Raw genomic sequence first — 27,092 nt, 5'->3', positions numbered from 1 at the left:
TTCTCTTGTAGGAACATTTGAGATATTTTGTTCCGTTAATTTAATAATTTCCGTATTTTAAATAACAAAGAGAACACTGTTCAAAGCAATTCCTTGTTTCCGAGTCAACTGCAGTCTCTATATAAATGAAATTTACGAGCTTTTTTTCTGAAGGATTAAATGTAAGTTTAAACTTAAAAAGACAATGATGTCCGGGTGGTCGATACATCATCCTGTCGCTGTGAGAATCCCGGGATCGAATCCAGGAGATAAATTCCCCAGGAATTTTTATGGGTTAGTTCCGGAAATGTCGGGATCCGTCCCTAAATACTTGGCCACCCCATTGTGAGTCTGGCTAAATACACAATGGGTATAATTACAAATGGTCTCTTAGTGCCTACAGGGCGAAAAGTTCGTTTATATACAACAATGCAACTTGTGGACGCTCTGCCGAGGAGGATGCATCCCGAGATGACTTTCTATGGGAAACTGGTCCCTATTTAGGTATTACAAACGTGATGAAAACCCGGAAAACTCCACTTAGCTAGCCCGTTGGTCAGGCGTGAACCCACCACCAACTATTAGTGTTCAGTGGTTTTATCCACTCGGCTACTGTTGGACGCAGGATGGAAAGAGAGAAAAAAATTATCCTTAATAACAAAAACATACTTTAAAAATAGTTATTAAACTAATATGTAACACTACATACAAAGTCGAGATATACATTCATACTTCACTATGATAAATACTACTTGCTTCACTATGATCAATGAGCTTCTAAAGAAAGCCAAAATTGAATTTGACATGGCATTTCTTAATGTAATAACACTTTGAACATCCATAAATCATGTCAATTGTGAAAAATATTTATATTTTAAAACATAAAGTCAATGAACTTTACGGAAGCGTTTTCCTTTCTATTAGATTTTTGGCACTCATTCACTGATCACCGATCTGTGAACGTTCTGTTGAAATTCTATAGAATCTTGTAGAAACATATCACAATGTTTTGTTCACTGAATATATTTTAAAATAAATTGAACGTTGTTATTTCTCGTTGCATAAATTCATATAAGACCGATGAATTTCGTATTATCATTAAACTCATTCATACGAAACTTACAGCTCTATGAAAAAGTCGAGATAATGGTGTACATATTTATAATATATCCGTTAAAGAGTGCATCACATATTGTCTAAGGACTATTTAAATGAATATCTTCGTGTTCAAGAAGCATATGAAAGCATTCATGCCAAGAAAACGGATGTGAGATGTGACAGATTAACTTCTGTTGACCTTTAACTAAAGAATTACATATTTTTCCTTTAGTTTGGTCAAATTATATAGCTTAATTATATAACTTTCAGTCAGTACAACTCTTGGCCTTATAGTTTAACATTGTACTAAAGTTAAAATAGCCCAAATTTGACCTCTTACCTGAATGTCCTAGGCTTCATTTTGATCCTGAAAGCAAAGTTTGTCGGCATGTTAGCATCGAGAAGGTAAGCAGTGGATAAAGTAGCTCCACACTCCGATGAATCTTCGTCATTGTCGTCGATAGTGAAGTGAGGCTTTTCTCTAAAACAAATATAGTTACTTAATACTAGAAATTTTGATTGTATTTGTAAATTAGTCAGTTAAAAAATACAATTTTCTCACCTGTCATTCTGTATTTCGTTTTCTGTAGTATCAGTCAACACGATTTGCGGAATGCTTCTTTCTGGTCCTTTACTGGCAACTTGTGAAGAACTCATGTTGCTTTCTTGATTGGAAACTGCAATTTAATATTTATACCTTTAATTACTTATCGCATACTTTAATTCAGACTTACGCTGAGCATTTTCAAGTTAACAGTTGAAAACAATAGCAGGAAAGAGAATAAAAGCAAAAAGGATATATTCTATGTAAAATTATGCAACAGTAGCTTTCATTATCTACGATCAACGGTATAAACAATAGTCTATTGTCTCTTTATCCTTAACTAATATATCTAATCATCCTTTGATTCCTATCGATTCTTGTAGGAAACAAGAAGTTCGTAATTTTTCTTATTTAAATGTACCTTTTTGAAAATTAAAAGAAAATAAATCAATTGTAAACATTTATATAAAGAAATACAATCATTATATAACAATTGTAAACATTTATATAAAGAAATACAATCATTATATAACAATTGTAAAAGAATCAACAGTTCAAGTCATCTACAACCAATAAGAAACACTCCAACATCCGCCATTTTGAAATGAAATACATTTAAGATCCGTTCGTTTAAGATGAATAATAGATTTGGTCACTTCTAATCAAAAATATATTAAAAACAAAAAACCAGATTTTGATAAATCTATTCAAAAAGAGAAAGCTAAATTGTAAATTTTATTTCGCCGCCATTTTTCAAGATGGCGACAAATCGAAAAAAGTGTACATGAAATAATTCAGAACTTTTTCTGTTGTAATTATATTCAAATCAAATCTAATTGGTCAAAACTTAGTTTAAAATTCTCTAAATTATCATATTATGAAGCTTTAACTCTTCAAAAATAGAATCGATTCAGGACCTGATTTAGGCTGGTCGCCTTAAATTATGACGTATAAGATGACATTCTCCTCTACTAAATAAATAAATTTAAAAGATTGTGGCCCTGGCTTATTATTTGTAGCTTCCTAATGTGATGTCCTAAGATGTAATTCCGGTCCTAAAGTGATCTATTAGGGGTAATCAAGATGGCCGCCATTTTGATCGTATCATCCATACAAATGAATGAAAACTGTGAAAAAAATCTATAATATTTAAAACGTAATGGCAAGAACAAACACGAAAACCTGCCTTTGTTAAGCTAAAAGTAAAACACTCGAAGAAAATATATCTTAAAGCATATTTATACGAAAGATAATTAACTGTAACTTGGTTACATTTCTCAAAAACATTGATTAAACTATAATTAGGAGAATAATTTTCTAAGTTTTCTTAATATTCCACTTCGAAAACATTCTTGACTTTCCTAGATTTAAAAATAGTTCAGACTGATAGACAAACTGAAGTTGCTCAATTCTTCTTTTGTAATAAAACTGATTGGGTAATAGCGTGAGGACTTAAAATTATAAGAAAAGTGCGGTAAAATTTATTTTTTCTTCGAATATTTTTAAAAATATATATTCTGTGGGCAGATACGAGAAGATTTGAAGAAGTAAATTAATTTAAAATAGATAGGGATGGTAAACTCTTAAGAGAAAATACAAAGAATTAGAGAGCAAAAGAGTTCCTTTCTCAGCTTGTACAATACAGTACATGATTCCACTTTCAAGAAAATGTGGATAATTTAATTATTTCTATCAGATTTTTCTGTAAATACTCTTCTATAGATATTTTAAATAATTCTCCTCCAAAAAAAAGTACACGAAAACAGTCGTGTATGGACATTTTTAAGTAGATTTCATCTTAATAATACATAAAAAACCTCTACGTAAGGGCATTTTTATGCAAATTTATACTTTAGAAATGCTTAAAAATCCCATATATCGGCATTTTTGGGTAAAAATTACTCTTCAAAACACGCAAAAATACCACTGACCTCATTAAAAACGGTAATTTTTCTTGCTAACCCACTAAAAACCTTATAAAAGCGAATTTAAAGAAACCCGCTTTAAAACAAAGCTGTACATACTTTTTTAAAACTAAATTTAAGTTTTAAAGTTCCGCATTTCCCTGTACTATAAAAAGACAAGAGTATAATGTACAAAACAAAAAAAATTTCATACAAAGAAATTTTCTTATTTAATTCCCTCCTAAAGGGAATTTCTGAATTTCAGAATTTTCTGAGTTAAAAAACATTTTGTTTTGTATAATAATAGATTTAAATATGTGAATTTAAAATTTAAAATGACTCACCTTTATTTAATTCCGGTTTTAACCCTGAAAAAATTTTATTTAACAGATAACTACCGGAATGCATGCTAATAAAAGAAACACTGAATAACGCAACACCTGGATGAGGAAACTCTTGTGTTAATTCATATTAAATATTGTTTCTTATTTTTCCTCAAACATTAGGCGAATCCGGCCAACTGAAAGGTGTCTTTTAAACTTTTTTTTGAATATTTTTCGTGACGTCAGGAACCTATTCAAGTTCAACTTTCGCCACAGGACGGAATACAAATTCCCTTGACCGAATTTATAAGTTATTGAATCAATAGAAGATATTTTTATAAAGATTTTCCTTAGGAAAATAAACAGGAAAGTCCTGATTTCTCTACTGAAATCTATCTAAAGTTGATTTAATTAATTAAAAAGTAATTTAAAACGATTTATGCGTGCTTTTTTTAGGTAACGATTATTCGTCGCATCGTGTCGCGTCGCCATGTTGCTTGGCCACGCGTGGTACGTCTTCTAAAGCGTTAAACTTTATTTTAAAGCAATAAAATATAATAATATTAATAATATTAGAGTCAGGAGCGTAGAAATAGAAAATAAAAGTATATTGGAAATACAGAGGTGCTCAAAATAAGTTTTTGAACTTTTAATTATTCGCCAAAATTTGTCGCTTTGAAGATACGCGGCGCGATCGCTTCTTTTTGAATTTTTCATATTCCTCGTGTATAAATTTAATATAAATTATTCTAAATTAGTTTCATTCGTACTTGGGAGTGATAATTATTCGAAATTCATTTTAAAACAAGAAAAAAACGTCCTCATCTACAACGCGCACATCGTCGCATCGCGTCGCGTCGTTCGTTCTAAAACCAAAATGTCGGCCAAAAGACGATATAGTTATGTTTAAATCGCGATTAAACACTGATTTAAACAAAATATTTGAAGGTCTACAGCTTAAAACAATACAACGAACATGGAATTATCCGCAAAATTACACGTAAAGAGAAAAAAGTAGCAGTAAGGCGAAGTAAACCGTGTCAAAATCGATAATGTAGGAAGTATTTTTCTAATAAAAGCGCGAGAGAATTAACTAAAAATTGATGAAAGCGTCACCTCTCCATGCTTATTTGTAGCCTATCACAAATACTCTTGTTTTTACCTTATTTAAAAATATACAAAGTAGAACATTTTCATGTCTAGCCACACTTCGGGCCACTTCCTGTATGCTATTATTTATGTCAACTTCTCACGTTCTCATTTTATTCCACTACCGATAGGGATTCCAATATATTCCATGCTCGATTTCTTTAACTTTGTAGATCTTACGATAAGATCTTACTACAAATTTACTTTCTTGGATTTTATTTTTTGGCTGTGTGAACTGTTATTTTGATATTTAGCAACGATAACATGAGTTGCAATCATTGTATTGGTTCTATACCACCATCGCTGGGTCTTCTCTTAACGTTCTCATCAGAACTCTTCCAAAGTCGTCATGCGTCATCATATAGGTTTCTATATATATTCCCATATTCAGATATTGGACCTAGCCTGTAGGCCTTAGCAATCGTGATTCCTGGGCTAAGGCCTTCCGGGCCTTTCTATACCGTCTCGTTCACATTCCTTTTTTCTCGCTTATGCACTTGAAATTGCACACGTTTATTTTATTATACAGATCCCAGTGCCGGGCTCAATAAAATTTCGGTTTCCCTCCCTGGAGTCGGTCCTAGTTGCCACTATCAAAATTTTTTCGTATATTATGATTATCGGATCCATTCTTACATTCGTAATTATTGAGCATTGCCATATTCCATCATCAGATCTGTTCTTAAACATGGACGCATTAATGAATTGTTATAATTCATGGCGTCTTTTTAGAAGCCTCATCAGCAGTAATGAGCCAGATAATTCTCATTACTAATATTTTCATTCTTCATCTTTGTGTGTGTAATGCTTGTAAAGAAATTGGGCCGTGGGCCTGAATAGTGCTTAAGATGGCTCTTTTCCTAACTCGCCATCGTCATTTTTTCGTTGTATTTTCTAATTGCCATCATCAGCATTAAATTTGCCATTATCCTGTCTATTTTTAAATTACTATTATTAAACTTTTCCTTTCTAAATGATCACAAACCTGAAATTATCATAACCTGATTAACACCCTATAATGGTAATTTCAACCAAAGAAAACATCAACCATTCTTATATTAAATTAGTACTAATTTACTTTATTGCCAGCAGTCTTGAACGGTTATTTAAAGGTCTTCATACTTAGGAGAAGGGCTCATTATATTATACAAAAGACTTAAGAGGCTCTACGAGGGCAGCTGAAGGATTACGTTTGTACGTAACGTAAACGTAATCCTTCAGGTGGTTCGTAGTTTCATCAGGTATCCTATGATTTTTAGATGTTACTGCAAATAAAAATGAAGGAACTGAGGTCTGGAGAAGGCCAAATTTATGTCTACTGAGGCCCTAAACCAAAACACTAAGGAAGTCTTTTATAAAATTCCTGTAGACTAAAAGATAATTACTTAAGGTGAGGCTTTTCTAATGTAAGACCATGGCTAGGAGGTACTGTACACTTCTTTGATTTGACTTATCTGTGAAGATGTTGATCCTGTATAGGCTAATTTCATTAATAGTTATAACTATGTCGAGTAAAGAACATTAATATTCTTTTCTTATTCTGAGATGATTAAGTATTAATATTTTCCCTATAATCAATCTTTATTTTTATTATACTCTTATAGAATGTTAACATTTTAATCTTATTATTCTATACAAATGCGTAGTGTAACTTGTTTACTGTTATTTTAAATGCGACAAATTGTTTTGTAATCATCGCATTATTAATATTTCTATAAATAGGCTTACTACTTCATAACCGTTTCTTTGTTAGCTTTATTGTCATCTTCTTCATGTTTAAAATACAGTAATTGTGTTTTATAATTCGAAAATTAGTGTCGCCCATTTGATATTCACTAAATATTTATAAATGTAAGTAATAATCATACCGATTATAGGTGAGTGGCACATCTCTAAAGGTTTACAAGAATAAAGCATCTTTTCCCGATAGTTATCTTATCCAACCATTAATGATGCCATTAGGACATCTCTTCCAAACATCAAAGCCTTACTGATGCCGTTGGGCACTTCTTTTAACCATAATTACCCTGTTGATGCCATTAAGGAATCTTCTCCATCTACCAATGCCCTACCGATGCCCCAATGGCGTCAATACAGAATGGGTATTGTTACATATTAAAGTTATGGTGTTATTACTTAAAATTTATTTCCGATCTTCTTTCAACGTTCTCAGAAGACCTAAACTCGATGTAACGACTTAATTTTAATGATTTAATTTTATTCGATCGACCTTTATGCTTTTAGTTTTCTAATTAAGGCTAAAACAGCATCGCAGACACTGAAATATAGGCCTATTACGAAATCTTAGTAATCGAATGTTACACATACCTAAAAAACGAGGGGCGTATTCTATACAAAGCAGCCTTAAAGTCCATACAGAGTTTAACAAACGTGAACTTGAACTTAGATATAGACGCTACATAATGAAGGCTCAAATTTATAACTTAACTAGAGCAAAAAAAAGGCTGTCGATACCTCAATGCACGTCCTTGAAGCTGTAGAATAAAAAGCCAAGCACGAATATACGTAAAGTGGTGTGACTCTTCACGTGTCGACCGCGTGAGATCTCCCGTTTAACAGGTGACTATTTCTCCGTTCTGAGAACTTCCAAACCAACGTTTTTTACAAAATCTACATGCGACCGAATCGTAAGTAAATATCGAAAATGGTTATAAGATCGTTTTGTAATTCGCAAAGTTCAAGGATACTTCAGAGGAGGATAGAAGCGGCTGGATGACGTATGGTTACGTCAACGGCTTTTAAGAACATGATGGACGTATCGACGTTTCCTGATCTTTATTAAATTGACAGAAGAATAATTACCTGGCAGTGAAGTATTCTTTGTTTCATTATTTTCTCTTTGATAAGTTGCAATTAGCAATTGTATGTCTGGTGTACAGGTATATTTTCGTAATTGTGGCGAAGTGTGAGGAAAAAGAAGAGGAGTGAAATTTTTGAGTGATCTTTGTTGATTTTTTAAAAATGTTTTACTTTTTCCTCCTTCCGATTCTAATTATTCTTCAAAAAACATAATTTATACATTAATTTTAAAGCTTATATGTGCTCTAGAAACGCCATTAAAGTGGTGTTACAAGCTAAAATTCATTAAAAAGTAGCTTAAAAATTAAAAACGCATATAAATATATTTAAACAAAATTTTTCATGATATTGCTGTATAAAGTAGACAAATATAACTTTCTATGAGTAGGCCTATTTATCGCATTAAAATCTTCACTTTTTATAAACACCCTTCTTAACTACAAGATATAACTGACTATATCCTTTTTTTAGAATATAAATATATAACATTTAAAAATTGCGCGCAAATTTACTTGCAATTATCGACATTAAAATTTTATTTCTGTTTGAATTTCTTATATAAAATAATAAGAAAGAAGAGCGATCATTTCGCTTCTGTAGGCTACATATAAAATAATTTTGTATTTAGAAAACAGTTCTTTTTGGAAATTTTCCATTCCATAGAAAGCTTACTATTGACACATACTCGACAATAAGAATATTACGCAAACATTTTAATTAAGTAACCCGCGGAGTAGAAGGAAAAGCCAGAATTTGTGAGTGTTTCTTATAAATTTTTGAAGGTTTTTCCGATACAAAATGCTATGAATAACCTTTTCGAAGTAATAAAAAAAAAAAAAAAAAAAAAAAAAAAAAGCGGATAATTAACGCTAGACTTTGCAATCCTCAACCTTGAACGGTGCGAATTGCGGTTGTGCTACATGTTTCGAAGGTTTTTTCTTTTTTTTAATGTAAATTTTTGGGGTTTTCTTTGATATAAAATGCTAAAAATATGCTCTTTGAAACTATATAAAGACGAATAGTTGAAGTTATCTACACGTAGACTTTCTTGGAAGTCTGTAAAAATACCCCCTTTGTCGTGTTAACGGAGTAACAAATTCATTATCCTATTCTAAAAAAAGCATTCGAGTAAACTTTCTCACATTATCATAACATCCGCGTATATTAAACACCTATTTTCAAGTGGAAAAAAATGAGATTAAGAGTCTATTTTAGCTTAAAATTATGGAGAAAATTATGTTTTGTGGGGTATAAAAGATAAATAAATAATTATTCTTACTTGTCGATTTGAAAAAAAGCCGGTTAAAGCACCACATGTCACAGAAAGTTATAAAATGTATTAATTAACAGAAGCAGAATGTTAGAAAGTTAAGACATGGTAGCCAATGGAAAATACATCCGACTCGCTGTACAGAACAAGGCGCTTGTGGCGCAAAAATATTTCGAAATAACTTCCTTAACGAGGAAAGTTTGTAAATCTTTTTTACAAATTTTTTTATGTTCGGAAAAATTAAATGCCATTTTGCATAACTGACAGAGCGCGGTTTATTGTCTTATTTTTTCATAAATTCCCTTCGATTTGTATGGAATCGTTGAACTTAATAACTTATCCAATTATTTTTTTTCATACTAGCTTTAAAATGGACATAAAATTTACTGGAAGCTCGAGTATTTAAAGCATATCTTATAAATTTTAGTTTAAATTTTTTTAAATGTACTGATCTGGGCAACGCAAGAAGGCGCTCTCATTAATATAATATATATATATATATATTTTTTTTTTAAATTAAAAATGAAAAAAAAAACAAAACAAAATGCATATTTTTTCTTTTAAATTTGTATTCTAAAAAATTTTCAAAATTCGCTAGCAACTTGTAATTTTTTAAAATTAACTTATATATAAACTTTTAGTTTAAATTTTTAAAATAATTTATATTGATCTGGCAACCTGAAAGAGGCGCTCTTTAATTTTAAAAAATAAACTAAAATAAAAATTGAAATGCGTCATTCATTGGAAAAAGCAAAAAACAATAATTTTAAGAAATGTTCTTGAAGGATCAAAAAATTCGTTTTTTAATTTTTATTCTGTAAGTCCAATGTTTGTCAGAAATTCGTAATTTTAAATTATATCTCAATTTTCAATTTAAATTTTTAAAAGAAAATTATTGATTTGTCCACAAGGTGGCGCTTTTATTATTTAAAAACATTTTTAAAAATTCAAATATGTCCTCCTAAAATATATAGAGCGATTTAAAAAAAAATGAAAACGATAAAAAAAACTCGTTTTTTAAAGAATCTTTTCCCAAAAAAACCTATCCAAAAATGCCATTTTAATAGTTTGTTTTTAAGACATTTTTAACTCATAAAAATTACTTCGTAAGATGTTTTTAGATCACTAAAACATAAATTTCTTAATAATAGCGTGTCTAAAGACAATCAAAAAGTGTTTTTCTAATCTCTGAATGTGTTTTTAACTGCTAAAAATATTTTTTTAAACGCCTTTAGCCGCTAAAAATAATTTGAGAGTGCAAATACATAACTGTCAAGTTTAAGAAAGTATAAATTTATGAAATTTGAGGTCATCGACTGGAGAGAATGGATTCATTAGCGTATTTGTTAAGTTATGTTCGACATTAATAAAGTATTGAAGTAACAATAATGATAATAATAAATTATCAAAGAGTTTTAATTTATGTTTAATTTATTAATTTAACTAATAAATTTTAATAAATTATAAAATTATTATACATTAGAACCCTTTACGTGTAAAACTTCGAATAAATTCTAAAACTTTCAGTAGAGATGGCAGTTCGTTTTTCAAAAACGGAAGTGACGTAAAGTTTGACCAAACGATACTTGACTTTTTTAAATGATAATAATAATTTAATGTTACTACGATATCGAATATAGATTTTATATTATAAATGGATTCAAAAAATGGTTTTCCAAGAAAATGGTTTTAAATTACGTCATTTAAAACGTCGATTCTATTTCGTTTGGAATGAGTCTCTTTGGGATATCATTTTCTGCAAAATTTTAAAAATTCATTTAATTTTAAAAATAATAAAAAAGAAAAATGTAAAATTTTAATACAATTAATTTTAAATTATGTTCTTAATTATTTTCTTCTCAACGCTATCAAAGTTTAAGCCTATATCAATTTAAATTTTTAGTGCGCCACGTCACGTTGCCAGATTAACGACTTCGTTTAAATTTTTTTTTTTTTAACTGGTAACTAAAACATAATTTAAAAACCGCGAATTACCGGCAAATCTTATGTATAAATATTTAATTTTATTGCCGGATTAGTTATTTAACCGTTATTTATTTATTTTAAAATTAGATTTGGTGAATTATTTTTGTTGGCAGAAAGAATTTGCAGGTATATCTAATTAGCATTAGAGCGTGAATCAAAAGTTCTGAATATCTTCGCTTGGATGAAGACAAATTCAGCTCCGAAAAATTCAAGAAAATGTTATAAATGTTAAAAATTTTTTAATTTAAAAATTTACAAAACTTTCATTAGTTTATGTAAAGTAGATCAAAAATTGTAATAAGTCGTTACCTCGTCCCATTTTACATAAAAATTTGTCTCGGGTCATTTTTTTTCTTCTTCTGGATCGTAACGACATAAAATTTCCCAATATTTAAAAAAAATGGTTTAAATCAAGAAACAGTATTAAAAAATTTATAACCGAATTATACAGTTTCCCCGACTCTAGAACGAAGAAACACTCAGAATCGCCATTTCTTTTTTTCGGCGAAAGTTTTTCTTAATAAATAGGTTATAAAATTATATTTACAATTAAAATTAGCTTAAGTATTCGTTTGACAAAATTATAAAATACTAATAATTATTTGTTGAACGGCACGAGTCGAATTTGCGCGTTAATGAGGATGATCTAAAAAAAGTCTGCTATACTTCAAGAACTGTATCTTACATATCGATTTTAAGTAAATTATCGGTAAACTAATTACGGATGCGTTTAATGTAATACAATTAGCAAAAATTTATAATGCATTTAAGAAACTCGGCATTAAAATGCTTATACTAGAGAAGATTGCCATGCTGGAATGCGTTTCGGATTGAATATTCTATAATTAAACTTTATTATCTGGATAAACAAAAAGTTGAAGTGTCTCTCAGCGTGAGTAACGATGTGGACGGGAGATATATACCAGACATTACTTATCGATTTCTAAAATAGGAAAGACTTCTTTTTTGGATGAACGCATGCGTGCAATGAATCTCCGCACTTTATTACTATTCTTAACTTATATAAGATGCGATAGTATGGTATGGTCCTAGTTTTATATCTCATCGACCGGACATGTCGGCTAATAACGTTGCAATTCGAGGGATAAGAAGAAGAAAATCCACAATTTCCGAAATTAAAATCGCCGTTTTCGGTTCCGAAGGAGTAGGAAAAAGTGGTAAGTGCCGATCTGTCCCATAATCAAGTGATAATGTTTTCATATACTTTACCAAATTATTTAATTGGAATCTTTTAAATTAATTCCGGAAAATGCCGTTAGGTGGTTTAATAAGCATGGTTTCGTTTATAAACCAATTAGTGAATTAAATATGCATTTAAAATTGTTAGAAAATTAGTTTAAATTAAAACCTTTAAGTAAAACTTGATTAAACTTTTTATTAATTATATTTTCTTAATAAATTTAAAATAACCTTACAACTTCTGTAATGTTTGCTTTATAAATGAAGAGACACCATCGATAAAATTTACGTGATTAGTATAAATCAAACGTCCACGCTACACTGAATTTTGCGAATTTTAAACAAAATTCGGTCGGAGCGTCGAATTATCTGCTGAATATGATTGTAATTATTGTTATTAAAATAAAAGTTACACGAAACTTTACAAACAAACGAACGATAAATGCGTTAAGTGAACTCGTTATATATAGAACCGAATATCCAGATGGTTCACTTAGAAACTTAACAGTTTACTACGGGTGTCAACAGGATCATCAATAATAAAAAAACCCAAATTCTATCCAAATTGACGTCATATCGTTTTAATTACGTTTTTATGACAATTAATGAAATTAATTTATAATTTAAAAACAAAATCACGAACGTGATTTAAGTACTAATAAGCGACATAAAAACAACACTTGTATCCTTTTACATTGAAAAGTGTCCAAAAACAATATTCGATACGAATTTATGTTAAACAAATATTTTTAGCGATGAAAAAGTAACTTATGTTAGCATTTTGTTCGTCTGTTTGTCTGAAGGTTGATATGACAATTGGAAAAATTACGTAGAAAGAGTTTAAATATCTAGAGCAGGGCTTCCCAACGGGGTCGGTATTGACCCCTTAGCGGTCGATGAAAGTCGAATGTGTTTATATATTTTTTCACTCGAATAAATTTAGGAAGAAGGTGTTGTATACATGCTTATAGCTCATAATATTAAAAGGGAGACGATAGAAAAAATATTTCTTAAAGATGGTTGATAAAGGAAAAACGTTGGAAGGATCGTGAGACCTAAAGATGAGCCTGATAAATGTTGCGAATAAGATGAGTTAATTTTTTTCTTTATGTAACAATATATTCTAGTTTATATCGACTTTAATGTTGTGGTTTTTATTTAAAAATTTAAATTTTAGGATTTTTTAATATCCAAGATCCCTAAAATAAAAGACAGTATGGCCTGTACTAAATGGCCCTATTGGCCTCATTTCCATCTACTGGCTTTCTTTTTTGTTTATAGGATCTATGCCAAATGGCCCTACTAGCATCCTATCTAGTCATCGATTTCTTTTTCAATTTGTAAGACTATTTGACACAGGCCCTTCCGATGCCCTCAAGTAACGGGCTCCCCTCTCAATTTGTAGGGATATTTGGAACAAGCCCTATAAGCTGTATCTAGACTGTCCAGAATACACTTTAAATCAAATTTTAAAGCAAAAATTAAAGGTATTTTCATACAAATTAAAAAAAAAAAAAAAAAAATCAAATAAGAATGTCAATTGTATTTAAATACTTTTTGTGTTAAATTATTTATGTTAAATAATAATAATTATAATAATAATAATTAATTCAGTTTAAAACGCATTATTTATGTTACAAATAATAGCTTTTAATCTAATACGAAACTATTGAAACGAATCGAACTGTAACGAGTACGTTCATTGGTTGATTCGAATATGATATATGTCTATTTAAATTTTTATATAATACTTCACAAACAGTTTATTAATATTACTGTATTAAATAATAAATAAGTAAAAACAGTTACTTTAACAGAAAAGCTAGTATTAGTTATATACGTTAAGACTAATCGGATTCCATCTTAAGTCTAGTTACATCATCTAGTTACGTAACAAGGAAATTATAAATTCTAAATAACGTAAACTTGAAACTTCTTATACAATCAATGATGATTCAGTTGATTTATTATTTACTCGTAATAAGTAAATAATATTAAAATAGTGAATTTATTTTCCTATATTTATATACTGCGACCACTCATGAAAGTCGTTGCATAAATAAACTAAAATATTATTATAAAAGGATAATAAATTATTAATTGAAAAGTAATAAAACCAAATAATTAAACATTTATAATATCAATTATTTATTTTAAATGAAAAAAAAATTCGTTTAAAGTGCTGCTGCCATCTATTGTCATGATAAAAAGATAATATAAAATTTAATTAGAAATATAAATTACTCTGCTAGATTATTATTATTTTAGTAAATATTATAGAATAAAATTATTTATATAATTTTTTTAATTAAAATTTTAACAATGAATAAGAAATGGAACTAAAATAAAGGGTTTCATCAAAATACCACACCTCGAGCGATATGTGGTTCCCTTGATGGCTCATAAACATTTCTACCGAGTTCCCATAATTATTGAGGGCTCATAAATATATCCAATGACTGTTTTCTGTGGAAAACCTTTGAAGTACTTCCCACTTTAGATAGATTTATGCCATTATTATTTAGAAACCAAAACAATTTGTACTTTGCAACTAATGTCTGAAGCACATGTAAACAAATTTCAAGTTGGAAATGTAAAATGATTAACTCAGAAAAGTGACTTAAATACAGAAATGACAAATTTCCTTCGATAGTATTGGAAATTCACAAGGGCATCATCCTTCACCCCGGTTTCCTATTCTTCGTCACTGCGACGGGGGGTAGGTAAGGGCTCTGAAAATGGTGTTTAGCGGGATCTTTGATCCCATCAAACTTGAAGAATCGCAGTATTGACAATTCACAACAGCAAGGGTAATTCACAACGAATTATCTCTTGATGCCATTACAGATATCATCCTCAGGAGGATATGAAGATATAGCTAATAAGTTTAAGGGTAATATTTTGTAGATAGCACTATAAAAACTTACAAAATACAAAGAGACTAATATTAAAGGGAAATTCAGGGCGGAAAGGGGCATATGCCTCATCTTCCCTCTCCGAATATTGCTCTGAATGTCATCTTATTGTTTCCTCTTGAGTGAAGTGCTCGATGAAACTTTATTCTTTAAATGTGTTCCCTAATTATGAATTTAACGTTTTCTTAAGTGATTGAATATAATATAATTTCACATTCTTATCGTTTTTATGATGAATATTTGGATGTAAAAGTCAAAAAAGTAGAAGGAAAACACTCCAACGTCACTTCTGCAAATTCTCGTTTCAAGTTGGATATCATCTTATTTTGCTCCAATAAATTATTATTATTTTTTATAGAGATAAAATATAATTGTAAACAAATTAAAATTGATATTTGCATCAAATAATACCGATTTTCTTCCATTAAATCTGCGGTTTTTAACTGGGGTACCGCGACACCCTAGGGTGCTCAAAATGTAATACTGAACAGCGCCACAACACTTCTTACGTGTATTACTAAAAGTACGAAAAGCGAAATAACTCTACATTGATTTTTTTAAAAAAACTAGGGATGCTGCATGAAGAATTACGAAGTTGGGAGTGACATTATTAGTAATAGGTTGGAAAACACTCCGTTAAATAAGGAGAGAATAAGAGAGAGAGGATTAAAAAATTGTGTTTTATTAAATTAGAAAGGAGAATTTTATGAAGGAAATATTTTATTCAAAAATCCCGCTGTAATTTTATGAACTAATCATCGTTAAAACATCCAAGAACCAGGGATTTCTTGTTTTATTGTATATTTAATATGGCGGTGAAGAGATGGTGTAGCTTATGTAAATTTTTTTCGCTATGTTAAAACGTTATTTGATGATACTGTGTAATTTTTTTATGTTCGAAGCCTGTAGAGATTAATACAGTAAAATTCTCTCTAAAAATGTGTCCAGGTTGGAGAGAATGTTTACCATAGATGTTCACTAGTGACAGTTAAGAGTTCAGTTTACAGGATTGTCCAGGTATAAAGGTACCAACTTGAGGGGTTTTAATGTATTAAACTGAAAACCATACCTCGAATAATGAATATTAACAATTTTTTATTATTATTTTTTTTAGCTCTGATTGTTCGTTTTTTGACTAAAAGATTTATTGGTGAATACGACCATCAAACAGGTATGTTATTGTAATTTCATAATCAAATTTATGTATAAGTGAATAATTAATTCTATTTTTTGATTAAGTAAACGTTATATTCTAAAAATAACTACATAAAAATATTAAAAATTCCAGTTATTTTAGAAAAATCTGAGTTGAAATGTAGATAATAACCCCCCCCTCTGGAACAAATAAGCTACATTTTCTATTGTCAGAAAACCAGATTTTCATATAAAGAAAATGTTTATTTTTAAACAATGTTTACAAGTGAAACTGGTTTCATTTTCTTCTGTTGGTAGCATTTTCTAACAAGTTTTTAATCCATATCGATCGTAACGTTACTCTGTCGTCGCCATCTGATCCAATTTAATTAAATTCTACCGTTCTATATTAACGATTAACCTTCTTGCCTTAGTTTTCAGCAACTTTTTCTTTACCAATTATAAACTAGTTTTTAACAAACTTTTAAGATCTTTTTAGTTCTTTATACTTAAAAACGGGGCGAAGTCATAAACCTCGATAACCGATGAATTAATTATGGGATATTAACGTTCAGTCAATTCAGAAACCTGATACTTTACATTTTATTCAAGTAAAATTCATTATACAAAGTGATTCCGCACCTGAACTTCCGTATGATTCAACGTGTATAAATAGTTACATAAACGGTATCACTTCCTTTCGCTGTGGTGATATTATCTCTTGACCGCCATATTGTTTACAATGCGCTTTCTTCCGTTTTATATCGAACTTATTTAGGAAGATAATAAACTAAGTATTTTAAATATAAATTTAAAAGTTATTTATATTTGATTTATTTTAGCAGTTAGAAATAACTAAAAGTGATTAAATTTCTTGTAGAAAATATTTACAGGAGCGAGTTACTTTTGGACGGTGATCCCGTACTTTTGGAAATTCTAGACACGTGTCCTAATGTGAGTAAAAGACTTGCTTTAAGATCGGTTTCGAACAGACAATATTCGCGTGAATATACAAACATACGAGAGCAGAATAATTAAATACGGACGTTTTGTTTATAAATATGGCTTCCGTGATGGTACAGACAAAGTAATTTATTTTTACGTTTTTCAGATATCAGTAGTTGCGGAATTGCTGTTATATATCTAAGAGAAAAAAGAAAAAACTACAAAGATATTATTTTTTTAATTTTAGAAAGAAGATCCAATACCGACAGAGGAAACCATCAATTGGGCAGATGGTTACATGCTAGTGTACTCGGTCACGGACCGCTCTAGTTTCGACTACGTGAGAAACATCAGGGACCACCTGTACTCTCTCGGATTAGGAGGGATACCACTCATGATTCTAGCCAATAAAAAAGATTTGGTCCACATGAGACAAGTCAGCTGCGAAGAAGGTGATATTCTTTTCATTTAGTTACATGAAGAATAATTTAAAATTTTTGAAAAAATTACATATAATTTATTACTCTCTTGGGATATATATATTATCTTAAACATTTTAAATTATAAAAATGTAAAAAATATTTTCGCAGTATTTTACAATTTAGCTAAAAGATGGCGCCAATTGTTAGTAGCGCATTATACACAATTTTAATGTTGTTTTTTAGTTTTAAAATTTCGAAATTTAATAACAATTATCTGAATTTTAATCAAGTGAATTTATATCAAATATTTTATTTGCATAAATGGGCTAAGAACATTTTAAAATTTAAATCAGAAGCGACGTTTTATTTTTTTTGGGGGGCATAGTCCCATCACGACTGCATTATTGTGAGTTAACCTCACGTAGTAAATAGACTTAATCTTTATTTTTTATTTTGCTTTTTATGCAGGAGAAATACTGGTGAAGGATTCGGAAGATTCTTTTGTGGAAGTGGCAGCTTCAGAACAAGTGACGCAGATTACAAGGGTGTTTTATAACCTGTGTCACAGCGTGCATACCTATCGAAGGAGGTCCAAACAATCGCTCTTAGATCGCATGTTGGGCAACAAGAACCATGCAAAAATAGAAGGAGGGAAGAAATAAACGTTCGACGGAAGTGAAAGTTTTACCTTTCTCTTCCACTTCCTATTTCTTCCGTATTTTAAAAATTTTAAAACGTCTCCACGTGAAATATTACTGGATTAAAATTCGGACAACATATTCTAATTATTGCAACAAAAGAGCTCAGAATGGTCTTTTCCACCCTGTGGGCCACTTTCAAAAGTCTCGAGGTCCGAGCTGTGGTCCTTGCTTTGTTAAACACTCCCTAGAGATGAAGAGAATTTGGAGGAACTTCTGTCAAGAGCTAACTCACCCCGTTTCGTTTTTACGTTTTCTTAATCCGGATTTCGGCCACCGGGAGAGAAAATTTGACCACTAATAATCCTCCAGAGAGGGAGGCAATCGTAAATTTCCTTTCTGCCTTTTCCGAATCATTATCCAATATGGCGCCGATCTACGGTATTGACGCACTAAAGAATTCGATTAATATGAATGAGAAATAATTCATTACAAATTCATTAATAGGAGAATATAGTATATAAGTAATTAATTAGGAATTTTTGAGGTATGCTCCTCGTTTCCGACCGAATTCTGTTGATGTTTCTGATAACGATAGCGGAAGTGACTGTCAAAATCGTTATAGACAAGCGAGGACGGTATGACGCGATGCTTTAGGCGTTTGTGAGACTTACCCGAATTGAAGGGAAGAATGGTCCATCTCAGCAGACGTTTCCATGCCCAAAATCCTGCCAAAATTGGGAAAAATGCGAGAAAGGAACTAAATAAGTCGTCCATGTTCGAACCGGAAAACGTGTTTCCATTTATCTATCAACCGGTAAGTTTATCCCTACGATAAATATAGATTGCGACCTACACTAGGTCGACTACCGCTCACTATCGTCTCTTTAACGTATACGAAAGCTAACAATTTTATAGAGAACAGTATCGTTCGCAATTTCTCGACGCGCGCGTCGAGAAAGGCGACGCGACGCGAATTTTCTTATTTCTATAAATGAAAACTTCCAGTGAAAAATAAACTAAAATTTATATTTCATATATTGTCGCTTATCTATTGTAATTAATTTTAAGTAAGAACGTTTCTTTAAAAATCATCCGAATAATTATAATTCCTCGCGTCGCGTGGAATGTATGATGTCGCAACGCGTTCCGTTGCGCGTTATCATTCAAGGTGGATTCCGGATAAGATGTACGCAAGAAATATTACCGTTTTTCTAAACTTTTAATAACGTACTGTACAAAATGAGGGAGAGTGCGGTGCACAAGCCCAGGGGGCTAGATAAACTGGATGACAATATATATAAATATATATCTGAAGGAGCAATAAATAACGAGATATACTAAGAACTAAAGACGGAAATTACGATCCGTTAACAAATTTTGGACAGGGCACGACGGGAATGGATCCGTCGGCTGTCTGACTCCCACAAAACACTTTTTAACATTCGTTTAAAAATATTAAGTAAAACAAGGAACCGGATGTAAAACCGTGGCACGTGAACAGCTTCACTTTACTTCCGAGGAACGTAGATGAAAGGTTTGTTTCTAGTGAAGAATCCAAGATTTTTTCGGCGTACTTCAGGCTTTTCCGTGGGTTGAAAGGTCTTCTTGAAGGTCCTTGGAACAGTTTTGAAAGTTTCCAGTAGTTTCTATTCGAAAAAATAAACATATTAACAATCAAACGAAACTAATTTTCTTCCAGGCACAGTTTCGTATGTCTCCCTCAAGGGACGAGGAAGACACACGAAACTGTAAACCATAAGGAAGTGATCTCCAAAGAGTTTACATATTTAGTCTACACAATATCCATTCGTGATCACTAAACCGTTCACGTGAAGCGATATTCGTGTAGTTTTTGTAGTTCGAATTTGAACGCTCGAAATCGCACGATGAATACCATATTCGAATAAATTACGATTTAATATGGCTACCGTCGATTGTGTCGTAGAAGAAATAGATTACGATGCAATCCTCGAAGTTCATTGGTGAAATTTTAGTTCAGTTTCATAGCTCCTGATTTTAAATCTCGATGCGAAAAATTATGTCGTATAAATCGATATTTTCATTTTAAAAATCATGAAAAATGAGGTTAATAAGTTTCCGAATTAAACCTTTCTCCAGTTTGAACTTCATTATTGCGAAGTTTAGGAGTTTAACCTACTTTAACCTGAGCAGATCGCAAAAGCCATCGTAATAATTTCGGAAAACGCTTTTTTTTCCCTCGAATGCAGAAATGATGCCATTCCTCGAAAGGTGCGAGACTGGGCATCCTTCTGCCCCCGAAATCTTTTCAAATTTTCTCGTAATTCTCTTTCATCTTTCCCACAAACCCATTCTAATAGTCGTCGCCATCAATTGACAACAAAAGCGAAGACAGGTGACCTTTTCGTCCAAATGGACCAGGTGTTTGCTTTGCCAGGTTTGTACAGATCGCACGCAAACTCTATAGACTCGGCGATCGATCTTTGCTACTCCACTCTACCAAAATCGGCAACAATCTGCTCTATAAAATCTTGCCACCGATTGGATGAACAACGTTTTCGTTTAGCGAATCGAATTGTATTTAAAAAAAAAAAAAACTGATTCTTACCCTGTTTCTTCTAAGTTGTAGCAAAGCTTCACGCACCAGTCCGTTGTAGAGAGGTTCGGAGGGTTCGACTTGAAAAGGCAGAGCGCAATAGCTGGCAAGAGTTTCAAACGTGCAAGATTTCTTGCAACATTCATCCACTATTCCGCGCCGTTTCGATTTGTAATATCCCAATTCATAAAAGATCTCGTTCTTTTTCATCTCCGCATCTATTTAATATAAATAAAGATTTAATTTTAGAGTCAGTCTCCAGAATTTTCTTTTTTTTTATAATTCAATTTTCCCCCATTTCGAAAAATTAAAGTTTGAGAACTTTGACCTGTTGGAGTTTGGACAGTACAAAAACGTTCTCTTTCATTATCGTTTTTATTATATAATGAGACTAATATTTATATTTAAATCAAGTTGAATATTTGAATGAGACGTTTTTATTATTTAATTTAAGTGGAGAAATCAAGTTAAGAACTCGATTTGTAACGAGAATTCTGCCATCTTTCGTTAACTTGCAATTGAAATTTAAAAAATTGCATTGTTACGTCATTTACGGCGACCGTTATTTTTAACAATCGATGACGTTTGAATATTAGCCATTACGAATTCCTTAAGTAAGAAAGGGCATAAAATTCCTAGCGTGACTGTAAAATCGTAGAGCCAATATTTATCATTGTCATAATTGTTGGCGGGCGCGAAAGGGTCGACGTCTGAAGGATTAAGTTAAGTTTTATGGCTTTAATGTAGCAAAGTCGGGGTGGAATCACGAGTGAATACGCGTCCGCAAATGGAGATCTCAAAAGTGATTTACGAGCCGCGACTCGTAACGACCCGAGCAATTATGGAGGCTGTAACCCGTTGGGAACGAGGTGGAATGAATTATTACTCGGCACCACCCGATCGTTTAAAACGTATTAGATGGCTCGAGATTTACTGCTTTATAACTACCATTGAGGACCCGTCATCTTTCCACCCAAACTGAACAACGTCATGTTGTAGCGGCACAATCGCGGGTAGCCGACTATTAGATACAAAGGACGATTCGACAGCTGCTCCTATCAATGCTGGTGTAATTGGCCGGAAGTAAAGCGCCCTTCTTCCACCTGGACCGGTGAGGCCTCGCCCGCGAGCCGAAGCTGATTAAAATCTCTATATATCCTCCTATAGGGATTATCTAACGGGTCGGAGGACTCCCATGGATAATCGGATCTCTCGAAACGCGCTTTTACATAATTTATAGAAGGGGTTAAGAGAGGGAGTGGGTCGTAACGGGATACATTGTGCACCGGGCCCGTCCTTCTTTTTCTAAAGAAGGTGAAGAGGTTAAAGGGGAGAGCGTGCCACCGGCCAGCCTCCTACGCCTTCCGAATGAGGATAAAGGGTTCAGAAGACTCTGACAGATTTCCTCCCCCTTGACGACCTCCCGTAACGGTAAAATAGGTACCGCTTTTATTTTAAATTTTTAAGAAAAGTGAAAATCTTTCCACATTGTATACATTTTATAGAGCTTTCGTATGTAAGATCGAATATTCGTGGGGCCTGCCGATTGAAATTGGGATAAAGATTCGTGGGGCCCACTCGTATCAAAATTGGGACAAAGATTGTCACGCTCAGCTATTTATCTTCTGCATTACCAGACTTAAGAGGCTGTTACGCTTCTATGAAAGCGCTAAGTTAGGCATCGCTCGTCACCTGTTACTCACGCCGTTTCGGTCCTTTTGAAAAGGATCTGATAAGGAAGGAGTCTTAGATGGTGGGGTAGATAATGGCTCTTATCTGTACCAAAATTTGCCACTCGAAAGCACGGTTTTGGCAGCGAAGGGTTAAATTAGGCAGATCAAAACTCGAGTGTTCGTATAAAGAGAAGCGACAGAATGCACGCGCCGACAATGCTTTAATATAGAGGCAAATAGCGTCACGTAAAGCTATACATTACGCACGACATTTAACGTCACGTGGTATCTTTAAAAACCGCGAGAAAATTGGGGGAAAAAAACGAGACTTACCTGAATCGGGAGAATAGAGTCCACCCCTATTCTGGCAGATCAAGGAGAGGATGTCGGCCAGGGCCCTGCCACAAAATTTATATGCGTGAGGAGAATGCAGGCGCGTCACCAGGATAACGCACAGCAGCAGGAGCGTAGATCTGGACGTCCGAGCGGCCGACATGACGGTGCGTCGAGTCAATAGGGTCACGGCCGCAGGCGCGAAGTTTATAAAGGTCGAGCGTGGGTGGATCTGGAAGAAGAAAGCCGCTGACCAATCGAACCCTTCTCTTTACATAATGAGATTCCGTCTGGCGGCCAAAATGATTCTCTACGTTTCGATTGTTCGAGAAGAAAGAGGGGATGAAGAGAAAGAACCGCTTAATCCGCTCCTACACGAACAACAGAGCCACGTTCCTACAAACTGGCCTTTTAATTTACCGCTCGAGTATTTCTAAAATGCTTTCGTTAATTAATTAAAGCTTAGTTAAATTGAAAGGTGGTAATGATTAGAAACACACCACAAGTCCGAACAGGCTGTAAACCGCTCTTACTTCGCCTAAGCGCTTACTCAATTAAGATGGCGACAGCCCGACGGAACGTATCGAATACTTTATGTCTAAAAAAAAATCGCTTATCTTCGAAACAACGTTTATAAATTGGCCGTTAATCGAATCGAAACTCCTTACTACGTTTCTGATTAAGTAGATAACGCGTAACTTCTAGTTCAAGCACCTTTTCTCTTCGCCACTGTTACGCACCTGTCTAAACTAATTCCAAAGCAATTCTTTAAGTTTAACAGAAGGAAGCTCTGCTTCTGGGTACAGACTATACACGCTTCCTCCGGAAAAAGGAAAGCCGCTTCTTTCTTTTTCTAGAAATGACTTGCGCTTGCAGATTTTTTTTTTTCTAATTTTAACAAAAAATGTTCAGAATGCCCAAGTCGCGTCGTAACTTCTCGACGTCAGCGCGAATGTCGCGTGACTCGAATAGTAACAGTAAAGCGAGAAAGCGGGTCTTCCGGACCGAAGAAAAACGAGTAAAACTTACGTCTGATGAGCTGCTGTGTGTGACAATTAATTCTAATTTATTCTGGGAGGATATTTAACTTCGTCTGAAAGCGTGGGCGAATCTACGCCATCCGGCTTCCGCCACGTTAAATTTCGTCGCGTCGGCGTTGCGATCGGCGCTACACGTCGAAGCGATTTATCAAGAAGAAAATATCGATTTTTCAGGATTATGTTGATAGTTTCCATTGCTCGAATGTATATAATAAATCTCATAAGTTTAGGAATTAAAGAATCTTTCTAGTAACTTTCCCCGTATTTTCCGAATGACAAAGGCAGCTGAAAATGTAAATACGGGTAAAGAGTACTTCGTACATCCTTCATCCAAACCAAAATAGATATAAATAAATATAATTCCGAAACAAATATTATTGACGGAGTACGAGGCGGAAATTCTGTTGCTCTTTGCAGGAAAAAGAAACAATATAAATTTACACCTGCCCACGTGTGACGTGCATATTATTCTGTGACGTGTTTACCGTTAAATCATACTACGTTTAAGCTTCGGAAGGTATTTCAGGTTAAAGTTTTAGGATCTTTTCCATTAGGAATTCTGCTTTATAATACGATATGAAAGGCAAATACAAGAACTGGAAAGGGACTTTTGTGATGTGGATGATCTGCTCGATTAACTGGAGGCAAAAATCATATTTTTATAGTATATTTTAGTAGGAATTTTTGGTATAAAAGACAATTTTCCTTTCTTTTGAGCGTAGTAGACGGATACAAGTATAGTAAATGCCTTTTTCCCAGATGCGCTACGAACAAAAATAGTCTCTAAATAACTTCCTAGCTTTTAAAATTTGTATGTAAGGTTATTAGTTCGACGTAAGGAGTATTGTTTATTGAATATGTCAAGCAAGCATCGTCAGGTATCGAATATTTTTCACGAGAAACTCTTTTCCTCTCAGTCCAGTCTCCTACTTTCAGTGAAACAACTTACAGGAGCAATATTTAGGAATAATTCATTATATAAATATATTATGTAAACCGAGAAGAAAGTTTTATAACACGAAATCATTCGCTTATCTCTCGTTGATTTACATAAGAACAAAATATAAAGAAGGACAAACAAAAATAAGTGACGTTAAACAAAGTAAATTTCAGAAATTCATTTAGATTTGTTTACCATTCTAATACTTTTATACAAGAAAAACAACTTCAATTCTAAGAATTTATAAAATTGGTTTTAATAAATTTCTTAAATAAATAACAGCTTACACATGTGACAATTAAGTTCGAGTGTACATAAGGAAATTTTAAGTTACTAATTACTAAAATTCGAACACTAAAAGGGGTCACGATGACCTTTCATTCATAAATACAAGCTATTAATTTAAATTAAAAGGTGCATTCGTTTAAAATTTCCATTTATTTGAGGGCTTAGAAAAGGTGGCTGTAAATTTTTAAAAGGTTAAATAAAGTGAATCCTTCATATCTAGAATAAAACACGACATGTGCATCATTTGTGTAGAATATACCAGACACACTGTAGATACTAAAGGCAGGTGATTAGGATGAGCATCCCATATGTTCGATAATCTTCTTTTGAAGATTTCCTCTCTCTCTCTCTCTCTCTCTCTCTGGGTGATCTTTGCCACTAGCATTATCATTCATTAGAGGTAAATCAGAACATTTTGCACCTGCACATTAAGGATACAGCATAAAAAATAATCAGCACCCTCATAAAAATAGGCGGAATCGACTCTTCATTATCTATTCGAAATGGCATAATTATATAGCTTGATGCCTACTTATTATGTGCTGAAAAACTGTGTAACATATCTTTGGAATGCTTACAAGAATCTATCACCCCTGTAATTAAAAAAGGTGTTTACTCGCAAATTTGAAACAGGTGTTAACCGCAGAGAGAAAGATGGAACTGTTTTAGTCTCTTACATTCGTATTCAAACATCGGCTCGGCTTTAGATCATTTCTAAAGTTATTTTATGTTTTGCATCACTATAATCATATAATAAATTATATAAAAAAAGCTAGTGTTTCGAACTTACACCATGTTTTAAGACATGTTAGAAGTCGACGCGCTTCGACGCGTAAATGAGACGCAACGCGACGCGAGCGGCAGAAAAAAATGTCAATAACTTCCGTTTCCGGTAATGGATAGTTTTAAGAATCAGCACGCATCATCACGTGCTTATAACGAATGTTCTAATGCTAAATTCATATTCTTACATTCTAAAGTGGCCACGAAATGGTTGAAATTCGATTCGGGTCACATCAAAATCGGTATATCACACAACATAACTTACATATTAAAAGTAAACAAAACATTTTGAAGCCATTAACTTAACAAGGCATTTTTTGAGTCACTAACATAATTAAGCTATTAAGTTATTTCTGCTTAATATTTTCTATAAAGTGTCTGTTAAATATTAAAATTTCCTATATAAGTTTATATACCTCGACGTCAATTCTGTGGCATAATAAATATTAATCATCGACAATTCGAGCAAACTCCGATATTTTGATGATTAATTATCATTAACTGACGGTTGGTTGATGATTATAGATGGTTGATAATTGCTTGAATTGTTGATGATCAGCCTTCCGTGTAAGCCCAATCAATCGAATAATATTTAAACGAACGTGCTTATTTATCTTGTTACTGAACGATCTTTCCACATATTATTACCACGTTTTTCTAATTTATCTACAGAATCACCTGGTAAGAATGTCACCACGTATAACTGAATTTCAGAAGCTCCGTGACGTCGGTAAAGTTACCCCCGATGGCAATAAAAATAATTAAATTAATCTGCGTTTTATTTTATTTTAAGATCTGTTGAATTTCCTGTGTTTATTACTATTACATTAATATAAAACTGGATGGCTGGATTTAAACTTGTGGCCTTAGCTCTAAGGGAGACAAGACACATACTGTATAAGAGACAGTACGGGTCTTGTGGAGAAAATTAATTACAGTGTACAATAAACCAACTTGTACCCCCACAGCCCCCGGATTACAGGGCGCTGTATGGTTTGTACCTAGCTAGATCTGTTGTAATAAGATGCCCTAAACTGTAGCTTGTTTATTTTATGTGTAATCGGGCCCTAGCATTTTCTATTGATTAATTAATAGCGAGGTTAAGGCCGAAGTTTTAAACGCGAAAACGT

At 32.6% G+C, this 27,092-nt stretch overlaps 3 protein-coding genes across 3 annotated transcripts in view; 1 reads left to right on the top strand and 2 right to left on the bottom strand.

Moving 5' to 3' along the window:
• The window catches only part of ACC (acetyl-CoA carboxylase), a 79,322-nt gene extending 75,310 nt beyond the window's left edge, over positions 1-4,012 (bottom strand). The window contains 3 exon segments of the mRNA XM_067273107.1: positions 1,418-1,558; positions 1,640-1,754; positions 3,870-4,012. Of these exon segments, the coding sequence (XP_067129208.1) occupies positions 1,418-1,558; positions 1,640-1,754; positions 3,870-3,933 (320 nt within the window). The 5' untranslated portion in view covers positions 3,934-4,012.
• Positions 4,013-11,899: 7,887 nt separating this feature from the next.
• LOC136977642 (ras-related and estrogen-regulated growth inhibitor-like) lies at positions 11,900-19,363 on the top strand. Its single transcript, XM_067273178.1, has 5 exons — positions 11,900-12,251; positions 16,303-16,359; positions 17,203-17,276; positions 17,515-17,719; positions 18,158-19,363. Exons 1-5 carry the CDS (start codon positions 12,149-12,151, stop codon positions 18,349-18,351), a joined length of 633 nt encoding a protein of 210 aa, XP_067129279.1. The 5' UTR covers positions 11,900-12,148; the 3' UTR covers positions 18,352-19,363.
• A 167-nt stretch (positions 19,364-19,530) lies between these two features.
• Positions 19,531-23,950, bottom strand: LOC136977641 (probable insulin-like peptide 5). Its single transcript, XM_067273177.1, has 4 exons — positions 23,941-23,950; positions 22,912-23,143; positions 20,918-21,123; positions 19,531-19,976 (listed from the first exon to the last, which is right to left on the bottom strand). The coding sequence occupies exons 2-4, from the start codon at positions 23,072-23,074 to the stop codon at positions 19,839-19,841; spliced, it is 507 nt and encodes a 168-aa protein (XP_067129278.1). The 5' UTR covers positions 23,075-23,143; positions 23,941-23,950; the 3' UTR covers positions 19,531-19,838.
• Between the last annotated feature and the right edge of the window lie 3,142 nt (positions 23,951-27,092).

Source organism: Centruroides vittatus, unplaced genomic scaffold, assembly GCF_030686945.1.
Source record: "Centruroides vittatus isolate TY-2023 unplaced genomic scaffold, ASM3068694v2 contig_461, whole genome shotgun sequence".
Lineage (NCBI taxonomy): Eukaryota > Metazoa > Arthropoda > Arachnida > Scorpiones > Buthidae > Centruroides > Centruroides vittatus.
This window is presented reverse-complemented; position numbering and strand designations above follow the sequence as displayed.